This window comes from Medicago truncatula, chromosome 2 (genome assembly GCF_003473485.1).
Source record: "Medicago truncatula cultivar Jemalong A17 chromosome 2, MtrunA17r5.0-ANR, whole genome shotgun sequence".
Lineage (NCBI taxonomy): Eukaryota > Viridiplantae > Streptophyta > Magnoliopsida > Fabales > Fabaceae > Medicago > Medicago truncatula.
This window is the reverse complement of record NC_053043.1, coordinates 46601017-46620770: the sequence shown is the minus strand read 5'-3', so window position 1 is coordinate 46620770 and position 19754 is coordinate 46601017. Positions and strand designations below refer to the sequence as shown.

Sequence of the window (19754 nt, the reverse complement as noted above, 5' to 3'; positions counted from 1 at the left end):
GTCAATTGGTTATGATTTACACAGTTGTCAATCATGATTCATATTTCATACTATAAGTCAAACTGATCGGTAATAACTTTGATTTTATTCGCATCTACTTTTAGAATCATATATGGAAGAATATAAAACATTGTAAACTCTGTGAGAAAATAGTCTCCTAGATTTTTATATTTTTCAAATTAAATTGTTAGTGAAATAAAGTAGTCTGTCTTTCAAATAATGTAAAAAATAAAATAAGATTAAATAACGACAAACATTAGGATACATTTTAGTTAGGTATGAATAAGCGTGTATCAATAAATCATATGTCCAATATCAAAGTCACATTGAAAAACAAATAACTGGCATATATACTTTCTCTATATAGTAATAACCTTTATTTAAATCTTATTATCTTCCTGACCAAAAAAAAAAAAAAGTCTTATTATCTTTATTTTTCATTATAGTTTGATATTTTCCTATATGATTATAAATAAACGTGCATTCCATTTCTTTTAGTTTTTCAAATCTTGGTTTGATACTATTCCATATTTTAAGGGGAGTATGACATAACATTTATAAGAAAATGAATCAATGAATGAATATACTTCTGCATTACCTATCTTTTGCTTTTCAATAGCCTCCATAGGTGTGGAGGATAAGTTGCTTGCAGCAGAGGGAAATGCTTTGGAATATTTCTCACTTTAATTGGTGCTCCTTCCATTTTTTGTTGGTGTATATATGTAAGAAACTTATTTTGTTGTTTCTTCTTCTTCTTCTTCTTTATATATGAAGCTTTTGCTCATTTGCATTTTCTTGCTTCAACTATAGTGTTCTAAAATGCTTTTACACGTTCTTGTTCGAATATTGGTATTTGAACAGAATAAGAATAGAGTGCTAATTGCCTTAGTGCGTTACCATCATCGATATTTGTGGCCACAATACATTAACCAATTTTTTCTTGTTATCTAGATTCATAGTTTTGGTCGAAGAGAAATTTGATTCTTTTGGAAAACCAGTATGGGATTTGATAATCCAAGATCTGAAAGGTGTGTTTCCTAAATTCCCTCAAATAATTTTCAAAATTCCAAGTTATTTAGTACTAATTAGTCTTCAAGTTTATGAACTTTTCATAGGTTTGAAGATGATCCTGAAATATCAAAAATTCCCACAACAAGTGGAGTTAAGGTGAAATACCACATTGATGGAACACAAATACCTGAACAAAGTTCGAAAAAGTCTCGAAAGAATGAAACAAGGAACAAGTTTTTGAAAACAAGAGTATTGTCAAGAGTATTCTCAGAAGACTATGAAAGAGTTAAAAAAAGAGTATTAGTATTAGATCCTAGGGGACAACTCATACATCGTTGGAACAAGATATTTTTAGTAGCATGTTTAGTTTCTTTGTTTGTGGATCCACTGTTCTTTTATTTGCCAGTGGTTAGAGAAGAAGTTTGCATTGATATTGGAAAAACTCTTGAAGTTATTCTCACAGTTGTTAGATCATTTGGAGATTTGTTTTACATAGTTCAGATTTGTATGAAGTTTCGTACAGCTTATGTTGCTCCTTCTTCCAAGGTTTTTGGTAGAGGAGAACTTGTTCTTACCTATTCTAAGATTGCTCTTAGGTACTTCAGCAAGGGTTTTTGGTTAGACTTTATTGCCGCATTGCCTCTTCCTCAGGTACCTATGAGTCTGTTTGTTTATGTTTAAAAGGCCGCTTTGGTCCTTGAATGTGTCAGATATTGTCCCTACAATCCCTAATTAACCAAAATTACAAAACATCCTTAAAAAGCGTCTCGTAGTTATTTAGTTTGATTCTTAAAAGTGTATCCACTAGTTAATTTGATCGTTTAATGTGTCTTTTATTTGTCAGTTTAGTCTATCAAATTACTAGTAGATAATATGCTCAAGGGTATTTATGTAATTTTGATACATTCAACAATTATAGGGTTAGGACTCGAACCGAAATGTGTATATTATTGACATGCTAAATATCTGTTATTTTGTTATTGCAGGTGTTGATTTGGATTATTATACCAACACTTAGGGGTTCAACAATGGCAAATACCAAAAATGTCCTTCGTTTTTTCATCATTTTTCAATATATTCCAAGGCTGTATTTGATTTTTCCACTTTCATCACAAATTGTAAAAGCTACAGGGGTTGTGACAGAAACAGCATGGGCAGGTGCTGCTTACAACCTCATGCTTTACATGTTGGCCAGCCATGTAAGTATATCACAAACTATATTTCCTTGATTGTTCAAACAAATTGGACCGTTTTACTATTTTGTAGCATGCTTATTAACAAAATCAAGTCTTAAATTAAGAGAAACATTTGTATTATAGCTTATTTGAGATTATCCACTGCTATAAACACTTGTGAGACTATTTCAAAGAGTTTATGGAAACAGCTTATGTGAAAATAGTTTGACATTATTTTATCTTTCGTAGTAGAAATAGCTTATACGCTTAACCTATGAGCGCTAATTAACCTGCTTATCCAAATTTGGCCTATACTAGAATGTGGAATAAGTTTTTTATCATATACATATACATCATATAATATGACAGTAAAGTCATCATAGAAATGTAATACAGAAAAATTGAAATACCATACTTTTATATTCTGAATAGATTTTAGGAGCTTGCTGGTACCTTCTTTCAATCGAGCGTCAAGAAGCATGTTGGAAAAGTGTGTGCAATATGGAGAAATCAAATTGCCAATATGGATTCTTCAATTGTCACAGTATTAAAGATGCTCCAAGAGTAGCTTGGTTTATAGCTAGTAATGTCACAAATTTATGTTCACCAAATGCCGGCTTTTATCCGTTTGGTATATATGCTGATGCCATGACTTCCAAAGTTACATCATCACCATTCTTCAATAAGTACTTCTATTGTCTCTGGTGGGGATTAAGAAACTTGAGGCAAGTAGCTTTATCTAGTTGTTTTATATCATTATGTTGAATAAAATATAATGTATTCACTCTTAGAAGCTAAATAACTGATATAATAATGAAATGTTTGTCTTTGCTCTTCAATTGAAGCTCTTCTATTTCTTCTCGAGTATTAATACTTTTCTGTTTGGAGGATGCAGTTCTTTGGGACAAGGTCTTCTTACTAGCACTTTTATCGGAGAAATAATGGTTGCTATTGTGGTTGCAACTCTTGGATTGGTACTTTTCGCATTGTTGATTGGTAATATGCAGGTAAGTGCGGTTAATTTATTTATCTTGGCACAATAGGAAGCATTTTTCACGTTGGATGAAATATGGCGTGGAAACATGTTTAGAAGTGTGATGCATCTCTCACTTTCAGAACCAGTTTTATAGGATTGAATTACGCCTAATCCAAATTTTAAGAATTCTTTTATAAAGAAATTTAATCATTTAAATGAACTAGATAGTTTGAAGATAGCGTCAAAGAACAATCCATGAAATACATGCATCCTCTATTTATATCTGCTTGTGAAGTCACGCATAAAGGGATGAAGTTTTTTGTAATTTAGTTTGCCAAATTGAATTGTATAGGAAATTTTTATCAGTCCATACCTCTAATAGAACTCGAATTTCGCAGACATACCTTCAATCGATAACTGTTCGCCTAGAAGAGTGGAGGGTGAAAAGAACTGATACAGAACAATGGATGCATCACAGGCAACTCCCTCCAGAACTAAGAGAGTCTATTCGTAAATATAATCAATATAAATGGGTGGCTACACGAGGAGTAGAAGAAGAAGATCTGCTCAAAGGACTTCCGCTGGATCTTAGGAGAGAAATCAAACGCCACCTTTGTCTTGAACTAGTTCGAGGAGTAAGTCATTAGACATCAAATTTATATTCATTTATAAGGAAGTTTTTGGTTCCATGTTGTGATCTTTGATATTCCATAGAAAACCTTGATGTTGCGATCCTGATTACAGTCGCAGATCTTTTTTTAAAGAAAAAAGTATTGAAACAGTTTGTAAAGAGTAACTTCTACTATAAGTTAAAATCAGCGTCTGACTGAATATAATTTTGTTTTTAATAATTTATCAAGTTTAGCATCTCTATAAGAATCGAAACTATTCACTAACTTAATTGTTAACAGGTTCCCTTGTTTGATCAAATGGATGAAAGAATGCTAGACGCAATATGCGAAAGACTAAAGCCTGCATTATGCACCGAGGGAACTTATCTTGTCCGCGAAGGCGATCCAGTGAACGAAATGCTCTTCATAATTAGAGGCCATCTTGATTCTTACACAACAAATGGAGGCCGTGACGGATTCTTCAACTCATGTAGAATCGGTCCAGGCGATTTCTGTGGTGAAGAGCTCTTAACATGGGCCTTAGATCCAAGACCAAGTGTGATACTCCCTTCCTCAACAAGAACAGTTAAAGCTTTCTCAGAAGTAGAAGCTTTTGCACTCATAGCTGAAGATCTTAAGTTTGTTGCATCTCAATTTAGAAGACTACATAGTAAACAACTTAGGCATAAATTCAGATTTTATTCACACCAATGGAGAACTTGGGCTGCTTGTTTTATTCAAGCTGCATGGAGAAGGCACAAGAAAAGGAAAGAAGCTGCTGAATTGAGGGCTAAGGAGAATCTTGTGGCAGCTTCAGAGGCTGAAAATGAAATAGCAAAAAAATATGGTAAAGGTTTTGTTGTTTATGGAACAAGGGTGGCAAGGAGTACTAGGAAAGGTGTTAATATGCATTCTGGGACAAATTCTGGAGTAGTTAGCTCTTTGCAGAAACCAACAGAACCTGATTTTTCTGATGAATAATAATGAATGTATATTGTTACATTAGTCTTTTAATTGTGTAATTTGTTTGTTTTGGATCATTTGTTTATATATAAATTAGAGATAGGAATTCTTGTAACCATTTGAAAAACTGTGTTTAATTACTAGAACATGCACTTTGTGGATGATGTCTTGGTTAAAAATAAGGTGAGATTTGTTTGCTTCACTTGCTCTTTGGTTAAAAATGTGTTAGGTAAATTTTTTAATGAAAAAGACTAATGTTGTCCGGTTTATTTGTATGAGATGTTGAAGAATGTTGTAGGGCGTTGAAGGATGTTGTAGGGCGCACGAGAAACTAATAGGGTGTGATAAGAAACTCTCAAAAACAAATATGGACTAATGATGTATTTGACACCGAATAATATGTACTTGTATAGAAGGAAACTACTCTTTAGGCACCTCAAAAAACCGAACGGTAATGTTTCAACCCATCTCTCAGTGTTGCCACGGTAGAGAACTGTTGGGCTATGGTACATAGTGTTTGGCCCATAACTTTGTTTGTCTCTCTCTGGCCCATCCAATCTACTTGCTTTTATGTTTTGTTATTCTGACCTCTTTTGTTCACTCAAGCAAAGTTAGTTATTCTGTTTTAGTGGATAACTAATTTCAGTTGTAGCCATTTTGGGTTGGTTGAGTGACTATGATCTTCATGTAATGAATACATTTCATTTGACTTTAATTTCGTTCAGTATGGGACAACTGTTTAGGGGGACAAGATGATGTTAGTAAGGAGACTTCCTTATAGTTATCGTTATTGTTATCGTTATATGTTACAATTCATGACTATTTTGTGCTCATTTTGGGATTTGAGGAAGAAGGAGTTTAGTAATGATACTTTTTTGGTGTTAACCCTACATTCCTAGAGGAAATGAGTCATAGTTAATCCGGAGTTCGGTTGAAAGGTAAGTAAATTCTGATTAAAAGTTGTTTCATATAAGAATCAAACTCGAATTCTCTTAAATGTTGGTCCTTTGATGAACCTTATAAACCATTTGATCACAATCACTTTGTTGGTTTGACAGTTATTTCATACTTGTGATGTGGTTAATAATTTTTTTTGAAAAAACAGACTTGCTTATCAAACCTCAAAGTGTGTTAGGTTTTCCTTAATTATCGAATATGTTAAGGTTGTGTCGTGGAAATGGTTTTTGAAGAAATCTAATGTAAGTAATTGTATCTTTTATTTGAAGCTTTGATGAATGAAGTAGATATATAGTATTAAAGAATTTGAACCTGAGACATAAAAAAGAACACACTATTAGATCCCAACCTTCTACAACTACTGGACGAACCCCTAGCATTATTCTTGTATTTGAGCTCTCTAGTTGAAAGGAGCTTGTATTTGATTCAAATATTCACCCCCTATACATCTTTTTAACATACTTTATTTGCTATTCAATAAAAAAAAGAACTTTTATATATTAATCTTTTTACAAACTCTCTGAATTAATTTCTACATAAAAATCAAATAATTTAATTATACATGACCAATTACTTAAGTTTAAGTGGTTAAACTATAAGTTCATGCCTCATATTTTCTATGAGCGTCTACAAGTTCTAGACCAACTGATAAAAGTGTCGAAATTGTTAGGCTGAACGTTGTGATGAAGGTTCGAACCCTTGTCCATTTACTTATATATGTGAGTTTTAATAGTTATTTATCATTTTGTCTATCTAAAAAATAAGTTACACAAGTTAAAAATAATGCGCCTGTTTTCTGATAGACCACTTGTTTGGAATTTAATCTTTCAATGTTGTGGTCTTTGGTCATGACATAAAGTGAAGAAGAGCTAAAAGTTAATGCAAAAGGACACTAAATAACAAGAGAGCTAATGATATATTGGATTGGAGATTTCAATGAGTTTATAATCTTCCTTATCTTATAATTGTTTTTTCAGAATGTAAAAACAAGACAGATAGAAATCAACTTGTGTTTTTGTCAAGAAAAGCAGATTGTCTGTATTGCTTTCTTTAGACATGGAGAGTAACCTTCATCCCTTTAAACAATCCTAAATCATGAATTTTCTGGATGAGAAAAAGGCTGTAGACATATTAATGTTTATATTTGAGCTCTCTATTTGAAATGAGCAATGTAATTGATTAAAATAGTCATCACTTTTGTACATCTTTTCTAACATACTTTACTTGGTATTCAAATTCAAGCAAAAAAGAACTTTTATATATTATTTTCTTATGAACTCTTTGGATTAATATCTATATAAAAATCATTTTTTTGTTCAAGAAAAATCAAATAATTTAATTATACATGACCAAATAGTTGAATGTAAATGTTTAATGTACTTCAAATTTTTTAAAAAAAAAACATCGGTTTTTTTTTTTTGAGGAATATACTTTAATTATCTCTTGACTAAACTATAAGTTCATGGCTCGTTTTTAGAGATGACAATGAGTACCTAATGGATAGGGTACTATAGTACCCTTCCCCATACCCGCGTTTGTAAAAAATGTTTGTACCTTCGTGGGTAACAACTTTAATGCCCTTTCTCATACCCGTATCCATTATCTGCACTTTAATTATAAAAAGACAATAAAAAATATCACAATTGAAATAAAATCATGATCCAATTTTTTTTAAAACAACTTATAAAACAGTAAATATCGTAGTATTAAGCCAAATAAAAAAAACATCTAAAATATTCCTCGAAAATTAAAATAAATACATTCAAAATACATATAAAAAAGTGCATGCTAAAATAAACATCAAATTGATTTAAATCATAAATTTGTAGCTCGTGAAATTATGAAGGTAAGGATGAAACGATTACCGTATTAGTTTTTAGGTTTAGATTTATGCTTAAATAGCTAAATAAATTAAATAATTGTACACCAAAAATAAATAAAATATTTATTACATTATATAAACATGTATATGCGGATTGCGGGGCTGGGTAGTATAGTATCCTTACCCGCACTCATACCCGTCTAAATTTGCGGGTAATTACTCGAACCCAAGTCCATATCCATAAATGCGTGGATACACCTCAAGATGCTTCACATTTCAATATATGATGGATCTGATCGTGGAATCCAATTCATTGAGTTTGTTTTAAAAAATGCAAGACTTTTAGAGGACATCCAGATAACTTATTCGGCATATATACGAGATAAATTCCACAACTTTTTCATGAACCTGGCGGATGTCAAGAACCAACTTGCAGGCATGGGAAGTTGTGATATTAAGTATCATGAAAAAAAAAAATATTGGTAGGAATTAAATTTATTCGTCTCTAACATTAATTCAAAACTTTGTGCTTAAGTTAAATAGCTTCCATCACTTAGGTAGACTAATAATAATAGTATATGGAGCTTGCACTTTTCATGAACCAAATCAGTTTATGTTTTATATTATTGTACAAACTCTCTTTTGTTTTGTTGCGTCTGAAATTCACCCCATATTACGTACTTTGGGAATTCTGTTGCTAAAATTACATTTTGAGATGTGGGCTTGTTCAAGTTTCTTGGATTCAATTAACTCGGCAATTTTTTTCTTTTTCCTACACTTCTCAACGCCAGACTCAAACTTTCTAATCTTAGGCGGCAATCTAGGAGGAGCCAATTTAGGAGGCATAGAGGAAGATTAAAAAAAAAAAGAACATGAGATTCTTCACTGTTCTTGAGCAATTCCGCAATGTCGAAGTTGAACCACATCATTAGACATACAATGTTGAGGTTGAACCATAAAATAAAGGTTTAATTGCACTTTTGGTCTCCTATCTTTCTAAAAGTTGCGGTTACGGCCCCCTAACTAATTTAAATACAAAACAGCCCCCTATGGTTTGATTCTTTGGCAGTTTTGGACCCCCAGTCCATTAGTGAGGTACCACATGTATTATTTAGGGGGCCACATGGCACCTCACCAATAGACTGAGGGTCCAAAACTGCCAAAAATTCAAAACATAGGGGGCTGTTTTGTATTTAAATTAGTTAGGGGGCCATAACCGCAACTTTTGGAAAGATTGGGGTCCAAAAGTGCAATTAAGCTTAAAATAAAATAAAAACTAGTAATTAGCAACATATATGTTGATGTATATATATAAAATTCGACAAGGACACCTACATGGAATAAAATATGAACAGGGTTTATAAAGATATTTCTATATGTTGATATATATATATATATATATATATATATATATATATATATATTTGATCAATTTGTTTTATTCAAATAAATTTCTTAACAAAATTTGATAGTTTCCATTTTCATTCATCTATCTATTGTGCCGAAAAGCTAAAAATGATATGTAATCAAATTGAATATATTTGATCATAATATGCTTTTGCCAATTTCGAATTAGATTTTTGCTTCATTGTTTGAGATCCTAGAGCAAATAACCGGCTCCTGCTCATTTGAGATTGGTCAAAAACATCCTAATAGAGATGAGAGGGGAGTGTAAAATTCCAAACAAACCAAGAGTCCTAACTCCTAGGGGTCGTAACAATTAGATTATTTCATTCCTTTGAAGTTAAAAAAATAGGACAACATATATAAGAGGAGAATATAGAGAGCTATTGCCTATTAGTAACTAAAATCCCTAGTAGTACGTATCAATTAGCTTATTTAATTTCATTCCCTTGATTTTAGAACTTTTAATCAAGTTAAAAAATTTCCAGCCATGTAAACCCTAGTTGACAACCTCAACCACAATTTGAAAATCATTGCCATACTCCAACAGTTTGACAACAAATCCACTTATATACAACGCTGAAAAACAACAAAAGTAACGCATAAACCTTTGTTTCATTCATATTTTATTTTCCAACATAACAAAATTCAATAAACCCCAATTCAATTCTATCATATGAATAAGGTCATACAATAATTACATCGTAAATATTGTCTAATGATATTGGTAGTCGTGATTGTATTCAAGCGATTTCCATTTTATTAAAAACAAAGTCCAAGATGAATAAGTTGCAGAAATACAAATAAGTCAGTTAATAATCGAGTATCAAAGAGATACAAGTGTTTCCAACTTCTTTCCATATTGCTTTGTAGATTAAATTGCATACAATGTTACATGATCTTCACTTCAAATTGATTTATAATATTTTTAAGGGTTAAATATGTTTTTGGTCCCTATAACTATAACAACTTTTTGTTTTACTCCCTCTAAAATTTTCCTTCAACTTTTAGTCCCTATAAAATTTTCAACCACTACATTTGGTCCCTATTTTTAAGTTAATTTTTGTATTTTTTAATGAAATTGTGCATCAATGTGTAGAATATTGTAAAAAAAACTAGATTTTTTTAACAAAACATAAATTAAATATGAGTTTTTAACCGTAAAAAATATAAAAATCCGTATTAAATTCATGTTTTGTTAAAAATTCTAAATTTTTTTGGGAGAGACTCTTATAATATAATGAATTTTTCTACAAATTTTTATTAAATAATATGAACTCGAAATATGAGTTTATTTTAAACGAGGGATCAAAAGTGAAGATGGAAAATTTTTTAGGGACCAAAAGTTGAAGAAATTTTTTAGAGGAACTAAAATGAAAAGTTGACATATTTATAGGGACCAAAAACATATTAAACCCTATTTTATACGGTGTAAATAATTTTCAACTACTTTAACTATTTAAAATTAATATAAATTTAATGTTATATTTTGTTTTTTATGCGCGTGTCACTCTCATGTTAATTTCAATAAAATAAATTATTTGCGAAATTAAATTTGTTTATCTATAAAATATACCTCAAAAAGTTCACCATATTTTAATCACTTGCAAATTTAAAAATAATGTCTTTATATCCTAATTTTTAAAGAGAAGTGTTATTTGAACAACCATTTTTGTTGATAACTTGTGGGACAACCAAAATATATAAAGAAATGTTAGTATTGACACAAAAATCAAAGCAATAAAAAGAAAAAAGGTAAAAACAAAATGTGAGTATAAGAGAGAAATTTGTCACAACAGTTGTCATAAAATGGTTGTTCAAATATCATTTCTCTTTATAAAGGGTTTGATTGGTTATCACCTTTTGTCTTTTAGCAACATATTTCCTTAAATGATCTTTTTATTCCTTAAATGATCTTTTTATTTACCTATATACTTTGTGTTCTTTTAACAAATACTCCATTCCGTCCTTATTATAAGAAGAAAAACCGAAAAACATCAAAATCAATGTAATCATTAATTAGTGTAATCTTTTGAATATTTTTACAGATATACCCTCATAAAAAGTTGTGAAGCATTAAATGCACCTACTAATATTAAAAAGACAAACAATAAATAAGGGGTATAAAAGTTTTTTAAACAATAATTACACCTTAAAAGTTGTGACATTTTCTTATAAATGGGACCAAAAAAAATTTGAAAATTTCTTTTATATAGGACCGGAGAGAGTAATTGCTAACATTTATCATTCAAAAAAAAAAAAACTTTTATCTTTAGGCCAAATTTTAGGTGCATTTCCTATACATATTTTTCGCATGGTTCTTCACATAAAATTCATTTTGTGTGGTTATAACAAAATTTGAGAAAAATGTGGATTTGAGAAATTATAGATAGTCACGACGATTTTATGTGAAGTACAACATGAAAATCATGTAAGAAAATATACCTAAGTTTTATCCTTATTTTAATTCTTGCAAAAAACTTATGCATTTTCTTAAATGTTTTTCCTATGATTCATAAATAAACTATTCATGAAAAGTGATTTTTAGCTAAGAATCATACGAAAAACACATAGAAACTCACATAAGTTATGTCCTTCATTCCAACTATTTATTTGTTTATCATTCTCTCCTTTATAATATTTCATTTTGAATTATATTTAATTAAGCATTTTTTTTTACGGGATTACACATAGATTTGTCAAAATTTAATATATAATCTATTATTTTTTAAATTTGTAGGTGAAAATCCCAATCCTGCTCAAGTGCCAAAGCTCCAGAATTTCTTGGATAAGCTTGGCATTTGGAGGATTATTAGCAGTGGAGCTAAACTATTACTCTACAATTTGAGTCATTCTTTCCTTAAAATAAAATAAAATTGAGTCATTCTTTTAGAATGATTTATCTAACATATGCAATATCACACATATTAAAACAATTAAAAGTAACAAGTTTTTATTGAAAACCAACAATTATTTAACAAAAAGTTATATATTTAATACAAATTTATACAGGATAAAAATAAAAATAAACCTTTTTAGAATACTTGAAGTTTTAAATCAGAAGTTAACTTCTATGTTATTTTTAGCAAAATAACATACATAGCAAAATAACATACACACAATAAAGTATACTTGAAGTATTTATGAGAATAGTTCACATTAACATGGAAGGACAACTATGTAAACAAATTTCTATCTATAATATCTCATTTGATATTTAAGAATAGATATTTAGTTTACAAAATACATAAAAACAAAAGTCACATACTAAAGTCAAGATTGTAAATATAGAATGCATTATGCATTCCTACTTCCAAATTGAAACAGAAATTTCTAATAAAATTTTGACGAGGTTTGCACCTAATAAAGATTGAATGTGAAAAACGAGGTTTAAACTAGTTGCTATTTAAGATGAGGAATGCTATTAACAAACGCTTAAACAAACTCCCTCAGTCACACTCTTTCTGATTGGACCACGTCATCTTGTTTTCAAACTTGTTTTTTGGATACCGGTTGTGCAGGTTTTACTTGCAAAAAGAACATGTTTTTTTTTTCTTTTCAATTGGGTTTCAATTTGTCTCAGCGTCTATCATTTTTACAAGAAACCATCATCGTCATCATCATCAACCTATTAAACTTACTTAAATTAGAATTAAAATAAAATACATATCCCTCCTTAAACTGCCACTTCCAACTTATCCCTATGTCACTTCCAACTTATCCCTATGTCACTTCCAACTTTTCATTCAATCTTCTATTTCTACTTTCTTGTTCCTCCATTGTTTTATTTCTCCTTTGGTTTTTCTTTTATTGTATTGATATTTCGATTAAACACGTTTGAAGTTTGAACATGTAAAGATCAAAGTTTTTTATCCTCATCGGCATTGTTTGTGTGTGTCGTGATCCCTCGTTAAAACACACCAATCAGATCTTGACGACGAATCACCCTTGTGATGTCGTTGCACTGCCAAAGATTACCACGTCAGACTCTTACCTGAAGAAAACTAAGAACAAGACGGAAGTTGTAAGAGATGATTCCGGAGGCAAGGGTTATCCTTCAATGATAGCTGCAACGAGAAAAAACAAAAAACACAGTGAAGTGATCTAACCCTAAATTCAACAAGGTTGAATGGTGAATGCGCACAAATCTTGAGTACTCTATCGAAACTGTGAAGTGAGTGAGTTTGTTATTCTTCTGGTGAATAATTTCAATCAGTTGAGGATGAAAACTTGGCGCGTATAGCTTATATAAGAATAGAGCAACGACTAGTTCCTACTATATGGGCTAATTTTCGAGGTTATCTATTAGGGTGTTAGGCCCAACCCAATGTCTTTAGAATATTGCTGTTCACACTCCACCATCTTTGGAATATTACGGGACTGATAGATAAAGAAAAAAGTTTTTCTATTTTTAATGTATACAATTATTTTAAAATAGAAAAAAAAAAAAAAAACATATTTTGATAGATAGGTATTAATAGGCCAGTCTATCAGGCTTAACATGTTTTTTAAAAAGCCTAAGTCTAAACCTTTCTACTAAACATGCCAGGTCAGGCCAGGCCATAACAGGCCAAGTTGTAGGCTCCTGTAGGCCGGTATGACCTATTCTCAACCTAAGGATGAGGAAAATTGTTTTTCTCCCAACAAGAATTGCTCACTTTTGAAGTAAATTTCCAAAATACCTCCACATGACTTAGCTCACGTAGGTGTATAACCAACGTGACTTAAGTCACGTTCGATACATTGATAACGTGAATTAACTCACGTTGGGTTACGTTATAAAAACATAAATGCACCATTCAGTTGATCCTTCAGATCTTTTAATGTGACATCGTCCCGAACCTTGAACAAATAAGGGTTTCCACGGTTGAAGCATACTTGAGCGTTGAAAAAATTGTCCATTGTTTCAGATCTACACCATAAGAAATTAAACAATCAATGAAAAACTCATTCAAATATTTCATCAAACATCTGAAGCGCAAATTATACATAAACCCTAAAACTAAAAAATACAACATAAACATGCAAACATCTATACGTTTAAGCAACATAAGTCATTCACATGTAAACAATGTATCATTTCTTGCAAAAAAAAATCAAAATTTAAACAAACCCTAAAATTAAAATTTCTAATTTAAGAGGAAAAATGTAACATATAAACATAAAATGTTAATGATACTTGATTATGAAAACTTAATTGTTATTTGAGTGTTGGTTGATTTAAACTTGAAGAAATTGGGGATATGGTTGATTTGAGAGAGTTTTTAAAGATTTTAGATGTGAAATGTTAAAGAATGAGAAAATGAGGTATTGTCTGATCTTTAAATACACGCCATGTGACTTAACTTACGCTGGATCTACCGAATGTGACTTAAGTCACGTAGGTTGTATTCCAACGTGACATAAGTCACATAGATTATATACTTACGCGAGTTAAGTCACGTAGAGGTATTTTGGAAAGTTCGGTTGGGAGTGAGCAATTTATGTCGAGAGAAGAGCAATTTTCAAGGATGAGGTTTTGTTTTATTGCACTTGTCATCATTCCATTTCATTTAGTTTATTCCCCTTCATTTCATTACATATATACCACCGATCTAACCATACTCTACAATAAATCTCACATCCATTGATGTTTTTATTTATGGACACAAACGTGCATCTGGCTAAATATGTGACTTTGAAGGTACGTAGCTGCTTAATTATGGCCAGTGTGGTTTTCATTTTGTGCTTGCAAAGTTAGTAAGCATCGTCACATTCAATTATGGGTCATACTAATTTGTTCCTTAAAGGCATAAATTAATATCTAAAAAAATAATTAATTTTTACATTTAACTTTTTAACTTATGTCTTAAAGGCACACGTTAACATTTCCCTTCGATCAATAGCATTCACTTCTAGAATATGTTGTTATTGTCAATTGAAAACACGATTGGCCCTCAACTTCACTTTTGGTTATTATTGTTGCTACATTTATATTTTCTCTTCTATCTCCTCCATCGTTTATATATCTTACCTTTACATTTTAATTTTCTTTCCAACTTCTTTGTGCCAAGTTCTTCTTCCTTCTTTATGAGATCGATAGATAATTCTCAGGCTCCATATGATATCTAAAAATTGAAAATATAGGCGAGCTCTATTGTTGATCACCATCATAAGTGGTCTATTGTGAATTAGTATTTAAAGTTATCAAAGTTTTCAAAAACAATCGACAATACTATCCAAAAATAAAAACTCAATGCAAGCTACATTTTTATTTTTGTTGTTTTAATCAAACTAATTCCAATTAAATCAGTATTTCAATAGTAAAAATGTGAAGAATCATTAACATCTAAGAACAAAAGACAACGTCGGTCATATTAGAATTTCTCACAAATATAATATATTTGTATTATATCTATACTATATATAAAGAAAATAACCCCTTTCAAATTTTTTGGGATGACTTTTTCTTTTCAAAAATGCCCTCAATTTTGAATACAAATAATACATGTAACAAATAGATAAGAATAATATTAAATATTAAAAAATGTAACAAACACGTTAATAATATATATATATATATATATATATATATATATATATATTTGTTTTTTTTTTTATCATTTAAAAAATGTAACAAACTAGATGAGTATATTTATACTTACTTTTTCATTATCCCAATTTCTACAATAAAGATCGTTGTTGGTTTTATTAAAAAAATATTAGATTATATTTTTTTGTAATATTGTTGGTGTCATTGAAATAAATAATCATGATTATTTTAGTTTGTTATAACTTGAAAGCAACAACGTTTATATTTTTAGTTTTAATCCAAATCAAAATTTCATACAAAAAACATTGTTAATAATTTTCAAACAACGCAATAAAAAAAATAGAAAGACGAACACGTGAGTGCAACGTACCCTTCTTTTCGCTAGTTACCATATAATTTGCCTATTTGGTAATGACTTGGAATGAAGGAGATGGAAGAAAAAGAAGTGATTTGTTAAATTGAAAAAAGAAAAGGAGTAGCGGAAAGGCCGCATAGCCAGATCAGATTGTACGGACTAGGTCATGCGGTTTTCAGGTAGGACATGTTTTTATCTATGAAGTCCCGATACGGATACGGGTACGCGGATACGGAAATTTTTTAAAATTTAGGATACGATACAGCTAAGATACGTTAAAAAAAATTTATACTAAAACTTATATGTATGTAAAATACTTGAAGAAAATAAATATTGATTAAAAGAACTCAACACAAATTTTATCTAATGTTGATTAACTGAATCAGCTCTCTCTCGTTATCTTCATCCAAAAGAAGTATAATTTTAAGTGGTTCATCGAGAAACAATTCTAGTGATGCATATCTAAAATTGAATCATATACAAATAATTCTAGTGATGCATATCGAAATTGAATCGTATACATCTCTACTGAATGTTTACAACATTGTCTCACTTTTATACTCTTCATCTTTTCCTAGGATACGTATATATGAAGTATCTTATAAATATCCTTGTGTATCTACGGAGTATCTTATAAGTATCCGTTAAAATATTTTTTAAAAATTTAAATAATTAAGTTCGATACTTCGTGGGTGCGTATCCACGAGTATCTGTGGAGTATCGGTATCCGATTCGTATCCAATACGGATATGTCTCCGTTTTGTAGTATATGAGCTTCATAAGTTTTTATGGGAAGACTGATGTTGTAAACTCACAGGCGTTTTCTTAAAGAGAGATTTTGGTTTGGATCAACTATGTATGTACTTCAATTAATAATTAATATGAAATTATTGTCTACTATTTTAATAATAAATATAATTAATAATTGTTAGAACATAAACTATGTTCTAATGCGCAGCAGAAGTGCTTATTTTAATAAGCTATTTTTTTTTTATCAAGATGAATCTAATGAAATAAAACTATAAAAATGAAAGAGATGAAGGGAGAAATTATGTTTGCAATGTGAATCTCATTAAGAATTAAAGTTGCACAATACAAAGCCTTTTATATGCACAATAGCACTTGCCGGTAGAACAAGCAATCTAACAAACTAACAAACTTAGCTAGATTTCCTAACTAGTAACAAACTTTTATACCCCCACGAGTATAATATATATCCCTACAGGTATATTATATCTTAACGATTATGTATTAATCTATACTATTCTATACTGTATACAAAGAAAACAACTTCTTTTACCTCTTTTGGGTTATATTTTTCTTTTCAAAAATGTCCTCAATTTTCAATACAAATAACACAGGTAACAAATAGATAAAAATAAATGTAAATATTAAAATAAAAGTGTAACAAACACAAATGTAATTTTTTTCCTTTATCATTTAAAAAGTGTAACAAATTAGATGAGTGTATCTATATTTAATTTTTCATTATCCCAATTATACCCTTAAAGAACCACTTTTTCTATAATAAAGATTTTTTTTAAGGAATAAAGATTGTTGTTGGTGTTATTAAAAAAATTGAATTTAGATTATATTTTTTTTGTTATATTGTTGGTTTCATTGAAATATATAATCATGGTTAGTTTGATCCTCTAAATCCTAGATACTTTAAAAATGGATGACGTACCTTATCCCCTGCGTATCTTGCAGTGATACCTGTCTGATACTTCCCGATACGTATCAGGAGAGTATCCAAAGATTAAATTTTATTTTTAAAACAATTATCCGATACTTTTCAGATACATTTGGGATACGAGGAATAGGCAGTGGAAAACTGATATGTGCGGACTACCAGATGTTTCTATTATATTTGGTATATATGTAATTGACTAAATAATGATGTTTTCTATTTAAGGTACGTCATCCATTTTGAAGTATCTGCGATTCAGAGAATTCTTGCCAAACATTAGAAAAATGATATATTCCTCCTTTTTTGTTTTGGTATATAATTGACAAGAATGCATATTCGCGCGGGTATCAGTGCAAGATATATTCCCGGGCAAGAATGTGTCTTTGTGCGTCACCGATACCACACGAAGACGCATTCTTGCCAAACATTAGAAAAATGATATATTCCTCCCTTTTTTTTTTTTCTGCACCTAACTTTAAGAGGGTGAATGTTTACAAATTTTTAAAACTTAAACGTTTGACATAAATGATTTAATTCTCCATTTGAATATCATGGCTTAAATCAGAACTCTATCCATTTCTAAGCACATGCCGCAATCAATCACAACACATATTAATACTCAACTTTAATCATTAATATTTTTATTTAGAGCTTTGCTAAACAATACCAAGGATAATCATGGCCATCGGTGAGAGAAAATCTACGAAGCATGATATGCTCATGCTTTTCGTCAATTATTGATTTCATAAGATTTAGAGTTTTCCTTTTAATTATCTATGATCCAAAATCATAAAAATTTAATATTTAAAAATATTCATCGAGATAAATTAAACTGAAAATCTTCAACAGTTGGTGGTGGCTAGTGAGCTATTGGATACTACTGAAGTAGTCCAGGAGGAGAGATCTGCTTGTTCAGAAAATAATTTTAAAACGAAGAGTTATGATATTTGTACAACCATATCTAATAACTTTGATGACAACTTTTATTTACTCTCTTCCTATTGGTCCAAAACAATAGAGAGAGAAAAAAGAAGAGAGAGATTAATAATATAATGTGAGTATGAGAGAGAAAGTTGTCAAAAAGTGGATTTACATATATCATTACTCTAAAACGAATGGAGTTAAAAAATAAAATAAAAACCACAATGCTTAAAAACGTCAACCGGCATGAAATCATTCTCGTACATTGATGTCAAATCTTCCTTACACCTTATTACAATTCATAATTCTTAATATATAAGATCAATGCTCACGTTTTATGCATCTGGACAAAATCAATAGAACAACAATGTACAATCAACCAAATCTCATTACATTAAACATTCACAATCAGATAATTTAAGAACATTAAACAACTGCATAAGAATTGACAAAACTTCAGTTGTCCTATACATAGGTTACACTTTCTTCACTTTTCTTTCCAGCCACTGATTCAAACAACTTTTGTAAATGGCTGGCAATTGATATATCATTTTGATTTCATGTAAAGATCGTCTTTGAGCAGATAATTTGCATTTTTTTTCTTATAAAAACCCTCCGATTTGTTTAAACAATTTCCATTTTTTCTTCTTCTTATATTACACATTTCAGCCAATCAAAATGTAACATATAAAAGGGAACTTCTACTGTACACTCACAAAATGAGGTGCACCGATACTTCTGTTTCTTAATTTTATAAATTAACAATCATATTTTATGCAGGAAATAGTTATTTGTCAATATTTATATTTTATAGAACAACATTTCATAAGAAAAAACATAATTTAATTGTTTAAAAGAATCATACTAATTTTTTGATGAATGTTCTCAATTATAAGTGATAAAAATTTTAAAAAATAAAAAATTATTTCGTTGGCACTTTTGATGAATAAGATTTAGTTATTATAATTATAAATGATAAAAAATAATATTTTTCTTCAAAAAAAACAACTCATTTAACTATGAATTTAAAGAGTAAGTGTACCGGTACACTCAAATATAGTGGGTGTGCCGTAGAATTTGCCACATATAAATAGGCAACATGAAATGTCAAATAAAAGAGTCAATTTAATCCTAAGGTAACCTTTAATTATATCCAGGTGGTCAATCTTAATTAATTTAAACTATAGGGCTTATAACAATTAAAATTTCACATCAAATTTTTTTGATCCGTATGACCTTAAATACATCGGTTACCTTCATACAATTTCTTCCATTCCATAACCCAGAACACCCAGAACTTGAGAACAAAAACATCTCATTCATTCTAATTTCTTCTT

The 19754-nt window shown here is 30.0% G+C and overlaps 1 protein-coding gene across 1 annotated transcript; it reads left to right on the top strand.

Moving 5' to 3' along the window:
* The first annotated feature begins 508 nt into the window (after positions 1-508).
* Positions 509-4938, top strand: LOC25487817 (protein CNGC15c). Its single transcript, XM_013609856.3, has 8 exons — positions 509-722; positions 952-1028; positions 1116-1662; positions 1998-2210; positions 2619-2911; positions 3082-3193; positions 3561-3797; positions 4074-4938. Exons 2-8 carry the CDS (start codon positions 1000-1002, stop codon positions 4752-4754), a joined length of 2112 nt encoding a protein of 703 aa, XP_013465310.1. The 5' UTR covers positions 509-722; positions 952-999; the 3' UTR covers positions 4755-4938.
* Positions 4939-19754: the final 14816 nt, after the last annotated feature.

What these genes read in the sequence shown, in the direction of transcription:
- LOC25487817 (XM_013609856.3), top strand. Translation starts at nt 1,000, where the DNA reads ATGGGATTTGATAATCCAAGATCTGAAAG. An exon ending in CCGCATTGCCTCTTCCTCAG is followed by an intron (nt 1,663 to 1,997) that starts GTACCTATGAGT and finishes TTGTTATTGCAG; the next exon opens with GTGTTGATTTGGATTATTAT. An exon ending in GTCTTGAACTAGTTCGAGGA is followed by an intron (nt 3,798 to 4,073) that starts GTAAGTCATTAG and finishes AATTGTTAACAG; the next exon opens with GTTCCCTTGTTTGATCAAAT.